This window comes from Malurus melanocephalus, unplaced genomic scaffold (genome assembly GCF_030028575.1).
Source record: "Malurus melanocephalus ecotype Western Australia unplaced genomic scaffold, MMel_1.1 scaffold_372, whole genome shotgun sequence".
Lineage (NCBI taxonomy): Eukaryota > Metazoa > Chordata > Aves > Passeriformes > Maluridae > Malurus > Malurus melanocephalus.
Window position 1 is genome coordinate 552,523 of NW_026623604.1, and position 10,024 is coordinate 562,546.

The 10,024-nt window shown below is 45.4% G+C and overlaps 1 protein-coding gene across 10 annotated transcripts in view; it reads left to right on the top strand.

The window, feature by feature from the left end:
• MYO9A (myosin IXA) overlaps positions 1–10,024 on the top strand; it is a 169,982-nt gene that overhangs the window by 51,491 nt on the left and 108,467 nt on the right. For all 10 annotated transcript variants that reach the window (XM_057378746.1, XM_057378748.1, XM_057378747.1 and 7 more), the window contains exon 3: positions 9,145–9,239. In XM_057378746.1, coding sequence (XP_057234729.1) covers positions 9,145–9,239 — 95 coding nt within the window. The remainder of the gene's footprint in view (positions 1–9,144; positions 9,240–10,024) is intronic.

Here is a 10,024-nt window from a genome sequence, read left to right on the forward strand (position 1 = left end):
AGGAAAAAAATAGAGTTTTGAAGGGACATTGAGAGGCCTCCAGGGGCTGGAGAGTGTCCAATGCTTGTCCACCACACCACATCCCTCTCCCTAAATTAGTGGCTGATGGCTGGGAAGGAGGGACTGGAAGCTGGTGAAGATGCCTCTGTAGGGGATGAGTCTTCTGCTGATGGACGATGTTCCACTTCTGTTCTGGGCAGGAGCTGTGGCTCCCGCTGGGATTGGTGTTGTATCTTCTTCAAGATGACCTCCCGGGACTTTGATGGTTTTTTTCCAGAGCTGCCCTCAGGCTGAGGGTCTGCAGCTCTCCATGTGACAGCGGGAGCCGTGGCCCCACGCGGGCGTTGCCAATCTGTCACCAGCAGCTCCTAAACTCTGTGAGTCACAGTTTCAGCAGTGCCTGGGAGTGTTACGAGAGCTGTCAGCAGCTGACAGCAKCCACAGGAGCTCAGCAGAATGTTGTCCTACAGCCTTCTCCTAAGGATGTCATTTCCTGCATGGRTGCTTTTGCGTGGCGAAATTACATCTTAAAATGTAGCACTTGGTTTGGTGTTGGGTCATTTGAAACATCAGTGTTGCCGAGAAACAGGCCAAAAAGAGCCCAACCGTGTTCCTTTGGGAGGGAAAGACCCCAACGGTGTTCCTTTGGGAGGGAAAGACCCCAACGGTGTTCCTTTGGGAGGGAAAGGCCCCAACCGTGTTCCTTTGGGACGGAAAGGCCCCAACCGTGTTCCTTTGGGAAGGAAAGACCCCAACTGTGTTCCTTTGGGAGGGAAAGACCCCAACCGTGTTCCTTTGGGAAGGAAAGACCCCAACCGTGTTCCTTTGGGAAGGAAAGACCCCAACTGTGTTCCTTTGGGAAGGATGTGAAGCCATGGGTGGCTATCTACAGGTGGATGTAGTGCTGYTCCACATGCTATAAACTGGGAGATGCTTTGGAGACATGGAAATGTACAATTCACCCTGCCTTCTGCAGAACGCTGCAGAAATTTGTGGATGTTTGACTTTTTGAAAATGGATAAGTGATCTTTTCTTTATCAGAGGCTTCAGGACAGGTGAGACATGAGTGGTCAAGAGCTTTGGAGACTCAGAAGCCTCAACTGTGAAAAAAAAAGGCAAATGTTACGCTAAGAATGTTGTTACCTGTTCAGCTCAAAGGATGTATCCTCGTGGAGTTACAGAGTGGTTTGGGTTGTCAGGGACCTTAAAGCCCRTCTTGTTCCACCACCTGCAATATCTATATTGATGGGGTTTTGTCTGTCAGCATTCTGTCAGTGCTGCTCTGTTCCTGCTGCAGTGCTTGTTTACAGTACTTGTATTGCTGACTGGGGGAGTGTAAATCCTCCTCTTTTCACCATGACTTGTTTCCAATGGGTCACTTTATTGCTATTGCTATTTTATTGTGATTATTTCACATCTCTATCCTATGAAAAAATCATTTGAAGCACCAATTAAGGAGTATTTGCTCAGTTCTGGGACCTGTTGGACACTTGCTGCCTTCATTTGACCAATTAAAGGTTTTTTTTTGGCTCGAGAGACACTGTAATAACACCAAGCTTCCCAACTTCATTTTGGGATACTTCTGTAAATCCAAAGCTCAACCTGGGATGAAGATTTTTTTCCAGCCAAACGTTTGCTGGCCAATGTGTGTTAGTTTGCTGGAAAACACGAGCCTTTGGCTGTTCTTCCCAGGGTTGTCCACCCTGCTCACAAAAACATGAATGTCTGAGCAGAGGAGCAGGAATGTCGGCCAGACCGTTGGGATTTGGCAGCCTCTGCCTCCAGGATCTGTCCTACGGGYGTTTGTTGGTGACTGCCAGCTCAGCCGGGTTTTTTTTTTTTCTTTCCCATTACTGCACTTGCGTAGGAAAGCTGTCCCTGTTCGGGAAGAGAACTTAGGTCGGARGCTTTGGTTGGGTTTTGGGGTTTTGTTTTCTTGCATTGTGGTTTCATGGCAATTCCTTTCTTTCGCAGAGCATCACTTAAAAGGAAGAAGCTGCAATGGTCTGATCTTGTGATTAAATATAGGAAAAGGAGGAATATTCTGCCAACATTGAAGCATTTGCCAGGAATGCAGACACTAAATCCTGTTTCTTACTTGGCTGATAGAGGCCCCTGCATCAGCAGAGCTTTAAATCTCCCAAACAAGGGTGTGTTGTAGTGACGCCTRTAGGGTTTATCTCAGGTATTTTACCCCATAATGGCGCTCTGGATATTTCCATTACACTGGCACTTGCACTAAATTGACTCCTAAACCTYCTCCAAGTTGCTGCTGTCCCATTAAAAGTCCTTCTCTTCCATGTTTGCATTGCAGAGTGTGAACTCCATGTGCACCAGGACACATGGTCACAGCTGAGCCTGTATTTTAAGCCAAATTGTTGCCAAAGATTTGTTGTTAAATTTCTCCCGGCTCTGAGCTCCATTGTGGTGACCAGGGACAGRACCTGAGGGAATGGCTGGAGCTGTKTCAGGGAGGGTCAGGCYGGAGATCAKGAAAATGTTCTTCCCCCAGAGGGTGCTGGGCACTGCCCAGGCTCCCCAGGTGATGGGCACRGCCCCGAGGCTGCCAGAGCTCCAGGAGMATTTGAACATTGCTCCCAGGGATGCACAGGGTGAGGTTGTTGGTGTGTCCTGTGCAGGATCACAGGACTTGATAATCCCTGTAGGTTCGTTCCAAYGCAGGATATTCCATGATTCTRTAATTCTCCRTTCTGGGATGTCAATGTTGACGTGATTCCACAGAGAAGGGAAGTGTTTGTCCTTGAATAGTCTCAGTTTTCATTCCAGGTATGGTCAGTGCAAGTGTCTTGCCATGACAAGATATTTTTAGTTGGCATAAACAGTTTGCAACGAGAAAGAAATAATTTTAAAAGATGTTTTATAGTTTGTGTCGTGAGAGTGGTATTTTATACATCAGTTTAATTACAAGAGGGTTTGTCTGTTAATGGGTAGAACTCACTTGGCTGCTCTTCAGTAATTGTAATTATGGAATGAAGGATTTGTTGTGCTTTTTATTGGAAGAATCCTGCTGAGTTTAATTCTGTGTAGTGGTGGCTGTGCCATCATTGGCAGTGAAGTGTCAGTGAAGGGATGAAGAGCATTTTAAACTTCATAAATGCAACAAATAGAACATTTGGTTGGTGTGCGGAGRCTCCTTAAATAAGGTTTTGGCCCTTCGGGCAGCCTTTGCAAGCCTGTCCCCCTGGGCCTGTTCTCCATGTGCTCCATAGGGGCAGGAGGGAGAGGAAGGGTCTCTTCAGCATTTCCCAAATGTCTTCATCCTCTCTCTTTTCTCATCTGGAGTATTTGTAGGTGATGTATTTGAAAGATTCTTTAGTGGGGAGTAAAGAGCAGGGAGAGGACAGGGGTGCACCTTTTGGTTGCTGCACCTGCTTAAAAATTGAATATTGATTTTATGGGAAGCACCAGGAAACTCCATGGATTTGAGAAGCTCATAAACAAAAAATCAGGCAATGGGAGCTACCACAGGGAGCAAACACCACCAAGGAGATGTTCTGCTGTGTTTGCTGTCAAAGACTGGTGTAGGATTAGATTCTGTTCATGTTCTCAGCCAGGACAAGCTTTCTCTAAAATGTTGGAGACAAATATCACCTATTTTTAAACAAAAAAAAAAAGGGGGTTTTTGTCATTACAGCCCTTGAGTTTAAATTGCTTTGTCATGTTGTGGTTCAAGGACACAGAGGAGGCCATGGAGCTGCTGCAGGGCTGGAGCCCCTCTGCTCTGGAGCCAGGCTGGGAGAGCTGGGGGTGCTCACCTGGAGAAGAGAAGGATCCAGGGAGAACTCAGAGCCCCTTGCGGGGCCTGAAGGGGCTCCAGGAGAGCTGGAGAGGGGCTGGGGACAAGGGATGGATGGACAGGACACAGGGAGGAGTGTTTTTAAACTAAAAGGGAGAGATTTAGATTGGATATTAGGAGGAAGTTCATTCCTATGAGGGTGGGGAGGCCCTGGCACAGGGTGCCCAGAGCAGCTGTGGCTGCCCCTGGATCCCTGGCAGTGCCCAAGGCCAGGCTGGACAGGGCTTGGAGCACCCTGGGACAGTGGAAGATGTCCCTGCCATAGCAGGGATGGCACTGGATGATGTTCCAGGTCTGTTCCAACCCAAATCTGTGGTTCTGGGATTCTGTGAGATGGAAAACTCCAAGGTACTGCAGCTGCCCCGTGAAGGAAAGAGCAGTGAGACAGGGATGTGAGCAGGTCTGTAAGGTCAGCATGGGGAGCTGAGGCTGCAGGGCAGGCTCGGGCCCTGCTCAGGCATTGCAGCACAAACACTATAAATAACAGCACAAACACTATAAATAATCCGTGGTTTGTGCTTTTGACCACAAAAGCACTTCTGGGTTCATCCGGTGTGTGGGATACAGAGCCACAAACAAGAGAGCGAAACCCCCAGGTGCCAGTGCTTCGAGTCATGTGGAGCTGCTGTAAATTAGATTTTCAGTATTACTCTCGAGCCACGGCTTGCAGGAATTCAAGCTGTAGTTGATACATTCCAACTTTGGTGCTTCTTTAGGGGCCATGGTCTCCCTGCRTCGAGGTGGCTCCTCGGGGACACCCAAGGTCGGAGGGATCCATCAAAGTGGTGTTGTTTTAGCACAGCAGTTTGGGCTGGGAGGTTTTATCAGGAGATGGGAGCTGCAGGCTTCAAAGCACTTCCCAGGGCAGGAGCAATAATGGGAAGGGATTTAGCAYGGCTCTAACTTAAGTAGTGTACGTGCAGTTTATGCTCTGGCCATAATTCAATATATTTCTGTTAGAAAGCGAAAGGACAGGGCAAGAAGAGTGCTGGGAGCTTGACTGCAGGTGGAATGAAAACTGAGAAAATTATGTTTATCATCCTGCTGTTTATGTTTCGGAGGAGGAAGGAATTTGTGAATGCCCTGGACACATAAAAAAGACATAAAATTTCAAAAATTCCAATATGCCATCTTTCTTCCCTGTGTGTTTTTTTCTTGATTTGGAATGAAGGTGCTTATGGATTATTATTTTTTGAAGTGTAACTTAGAGAATATTGGGATAAAAAGCCCTGAGATCTGGAAATTAATTACAGGGGATGTTTGAAACCACCCCTCTTTGTGGATGCACGTGCTGGTTTCTGTGCCTCATGGAATCATGGAGTGAAAAAAGGTGGAATTAAAAAAAAACTTAAGATCTTCAACACAAAAAAAYCCTTAAGTTCTTCAGCACAACCTGCACCATCATTGTGTTCATCGCCAAACTGTGTTCTCAAGTGCCCCATCCAGTCTTTTCTTGAACAATTCCTCTACCACATCCCTGGGCAGCCTGTTCCAATGCTTGACCAACCTGTGTAGAAAATTCTTTCCTGATATTCACCCTAAAGTTCCCTTGACACAACTTGAGGCTGTTTCCTCTTGTCCTGTCCTTGTTCCCTGGGAGCAGAGCCCAACTTCCCCGGCTGCCTGCTGTTGTCAGGGAGTTGTGCAGATCCAGAAGTTCCCCCTGAGCCTCCTTTTCTCCACTTGAGCCGCTTTCCAAGCTCCCTCAGCCTCTCCTGGTGCTCCAGACCCTGCTGTGTTTATGTTATTTGGTGGGAAACAGATTTTAGCAAAGCTGTTCCCAATGTGCTCGTGCAGTTACAAGTCATTCATACTTTATGAACGCATTTGATTAATGAACTCCAAATTTCTCAGTAAACCAGGGAATAGGAATATTCCAGCACTGTCTTGTCTAATATTAACCTATTTCTTCTCCCTGGCATTAATGAGCTTGACAGAATCCTGTTTGCAGTACGTTCCGTGCCCCTCCATGGAATATAACTATTAATATATCTAAGTATTCCACAATGGCCTAGTTGAGATTGAARCAGTTGACTTGCTTTTCTCCTGGTGTATTCATGATATGGCTTTCTAAAAAATTCCGTTTACATTTCAGGTTAACGGGGAACCATTAAAAAAATTCTTGTCAATTAATATATTTCTTACTCTATTCAGCAAAGAGAAGATGGTGTTTTTATTTTTCCCTCTGAGGGTGAGGGCTAAAGGCTCCTCTGAGGGCTGGGGACCTAAAATATGCTGGCAAAGGCCTGTATTTCCACTTGTTCTTTCACCACAGCAGCTGTTATTCCATAGGGGGAAGCAGCTGTTATTCTGCAGGAGAATATTGCAGTTATTCTATAGAGGAATAATATTCAGTTTGGATTATCTGTAGAACAGTGTTTTATTGCCAAATAAGAACAAGTCACCCCGGTGTTTTCCCAGATGCAGAGGTTTGGAAAACAACTTTTTTTTCAGGAAAGACATTAAAATAATCTACATTCTGGTTGTAATCTGGAATTAATCCAGATTGCATCAGTATTCAGTCAAGACCGAGGAGGCTGTGAGCCTCTGGGATCAGGAGGAACGTGGAGCATTTAGCCAGGAAACTGTTAATCCCTTTTTCCCTCGGTCCCGATAGGCGTCTCTTTGTGCAGGAGGAGGAATGGAGCAGCTYGCTCCTGCCTTCTCCAAACTGTTGGATCACCCTCCGTGTCCAGAGGGACACCCGGCTCCTACAGAGGAACATTGAATTTTGTTTCCTTCCAAATGTTGAGCCCTGGCCAGGAAAAGCTTTGGTCTCCCCAAGAATCCTCGGAATGCTCTTACAGAGTTTGGTCCGTTGAGCTGCTCAGCAGCCTCCAATCAATGAGTCAGTAAAGGGCAGTAATATGAACAGAAGGTAATTTGTTTTAGAGAAGTTATAACTCATTTTCTGAGCCTGAGCTATTATATTCTGCCCTGCTTGCAGGGGACGGGGTGTCCTGGTCAGGTCTGTATGGATTAGACACGTATAAATGGAATTAATAGCGCTTTTTTATAGCCCAACAGTCCTGCTAAAGAAACCCTGTGAGTAAAGCAAACAAAAATGTATTAAGTTGTCTCAAATCAAACACCAGACGTTTCTCCAGCTACTTGTTGGCCCGTTCCCAGCGTGCCGGGCCCGGAGAGTCACCCGAAGTTTGCACAAGAAGGGATCCAAAGACCTTTCTCATTTACATCAGCACGAAAGAAAAATGCATGAAAGAGGGGCATTATGGGCTGTGAATTCTGGAGGCATTTGGGTTATAACATATCATGTGGTCTGGCACGTTCAGCCCTAAAAAAGCTCATAAAAAAAGAGGAATCTCGCTGCTCCCCACTCCTGTATTTGAAAYATTTTCTTCTAAATTGATTCCTGAGCAAGGCTCTTCCCAAAGAAACGCTAATGAATAGACCTTGTTTGTCTCTGTGAGTGATTACTTAGGGTATAAACACAGGGAATCAAACTAGAAAATCCTTTTAATCTTGTTCTTTGCTTAAATTCCATATTAAATGGTATGAAAATTTATTATATGAGGTGATATGAAATTGTGCTGCCTCCTGTTTGGTCTGTTCATGTTCATCTTGCTGCTTCTCTAACGAGCAATGTTAATTAGGCGTATAGAAAATTTATCTCATTGCCTTAAGATGGATTCTTAGAACATGAGTGATCCTATAGCAGGGAAATTAACCTAATTAATACAATTTAAAACTAATACCTAAATATAAGGCGATGCACTTGCATGTCTTGAATATTCTGCTTAAAAACTTCTTGCTGTGTTTCTGCTCGCTGAAATACCTGGAGGTAAATCCTTTGGAAATCTTAAACACCATCCCATCTTTAATATCAAAGTTGCTGGTTTGGGGAGAGGATGGCTGGATTTCCATCTCCAGGAGAGGTTTGGGGCTTCAGGGGAGGGGTGGGCACATTCAGTGTGCTCTGTGGGTAGGTTGAGGGGGGATGGATGATGGGTACAGGGAAGATTTTTGGGGAGAATAAGCAGGAAAAAGGTGTTGAAGAAAACATCTGAAAAGATGAGAATCATCTCCAGGGTTCCTGAGCTACAGCTCTGGAATCATCCCTCCAGAATAACCTGTTTGCTTGGCAGGTTTCAGCTCTCCCAGAACCTGCTTCAGTCAGCTAAAGCAGATTCATATGCAACACTTTGAGTTTAAACAAATCCCTGCATTCAAATTGGGGGGAAAATCATGTTGTTATGCCATGGCTAACCTCTGTGGGTTCTTGAATCCTGAAATCCGAGCAGATTGGGAAATAAATCAGCCTGAGAAGGGAACTGGATCATGCACGGACGGGACGTGTCCGATGCCCTTTTGCCAAGTCTCATTTCATTTGGCCTCTATATTCTGCTTTTAGTTGGGAAGTTAAATCCACAAAGGTCATTTGAAAAGCTTCAGATTATGGATGGAAAGCCCTTTTAATCTTTTCTAATAAATAGCTGAGCAGGAATAAATCTATTGGGAGCTGAGCTCTGATGTTAAGCCTCAGCACAAAATGTCCATACATGAGGAACACTTGGAAATTATCTCAGAAATTATAATTACCTTAAATAAATTTGGMTTAGAAGAAAAGGTGTGTGATTATGGAAAATCGTTTAATAAATGAAGCATTAATTGGACCTGGTGGCTTGACAGATTCTGTCACCRTGGTCCAGATGATTATTAAAGTAATTTAGGCACAATTGAAAATAGCAGTTTCAGTTCAGAGATTTCTTTTAAATGGCAATAAATGACTCTCTTCACTCAGTGCCTTGGTGAGGCAGGGTTGGAATAAAAGCTTTGCATAATAAAGACTTAAAAGCTTTTTGATTTTGGAAAAGCAACAGCAGCAAATGGAAACGAGGGTGTCTGAAATGCTGAAAATACCCTGGGTTATGCTGGTGCTGTGTATGACATTGTCTAATGTCTGAGTAGCCTTCAAAGCACTTTTCCCCCCTAATTCCGCATATAATTAAAAAGCAGCTTCCTCTGGCTCATTAAAATGTAGAGTCCTGTTGGAGCAGTGTACTTGTATATTTATTTAAATGAATAAAGCACAGCTTTAATGCAGACAGTAACAACTTCAAACATTCAGTCTCTTTAGTGCAGCTCACACTTGATTTTTAACCCGTGTTTAGCTGCTCTGATACGAACACCAGCTTGCTAAGGAGCATCATCCCCAGCAGCCCATTGGATTGTTTTGTGGAGCATTCAACAAACTTTCCCCATCCCCTTTTACTGAATATGAAATGATCAGGAAATCCCCYGAGTTCTCTGGTGAGTGATGGTGGTGGCTTTTCCAGCATAACCGTGGCATCTCCTTCTTTTCACAGGCTTTTGGAAATGCAAAAACAGCCCACAACAACAACTCCAGTCGCTTTGGCAAATTCATCCAAGTGAATTACCAGGAGACGGGCACAGTTCGAGGGTAAGTGCTGGATGTACTCAAACCTCAGCAGGCTGCATGAGGGGATTGATTGTTTTGGCCACTGTATTTCCTAAAATGGAGATAAGAAAATTACTTAAGTTTTAGCATATTAAAATCTACTGGTGTGGAAATGTTGGTGCACCCGAGGTGGATGCTGAGGTGTGGATACACCTGAGCTGGCTGCAAGCCAGCTGAGCTCTCCTTAATCCTGATGTCAAATTTATAATGAAGCTGAAAAGCAACTTTTTGTCCTCAGCCAGGAGTTAAGGCAGGAAAGGGGAATGTTTCAGCAAGGATGGGGTGGGGGCTGGAGTAGTAGATGAGGAGCAAAAGGTTTGGCTCAGGCTCAGGAAGAGAAAGCCAAGGGGRGGATTTAATCTCTRGCTGGGAGTTCYGGAGGYCATTGAGCCACACTCATCCTGCTCMCTGCCTGATTYCCCCAGGCTCTCCCTGCAAGGCTCTCCTTAACCCAGCCCTTGGCCAGTGAAGGCCTCTTTTTCCTCCTAGGCCATTGCAAGGAGATCCTTGTCTCCATTGTGGCTCTCCTCAGTTTATTTCAGCATTGGAAATTTGAGAGCAGCCCTGAGGAGAAGAATTTTGGGGTGGTGGTTGATGAGCAGCTCATGGATTTGTGCGCTTTGAACCCAGAAACCCCCCATGCCCTGGGCKKWTCCCCCAGTGTGAGCAGCAGGGTAGGGGGGGGTTCTGCCCCTCTCAGGTGAGACCCCACCTGCAGAGCTGCCTCCAGCTTTGATGTCTCAACAGCAGAAGGACCTGGAGCTGCT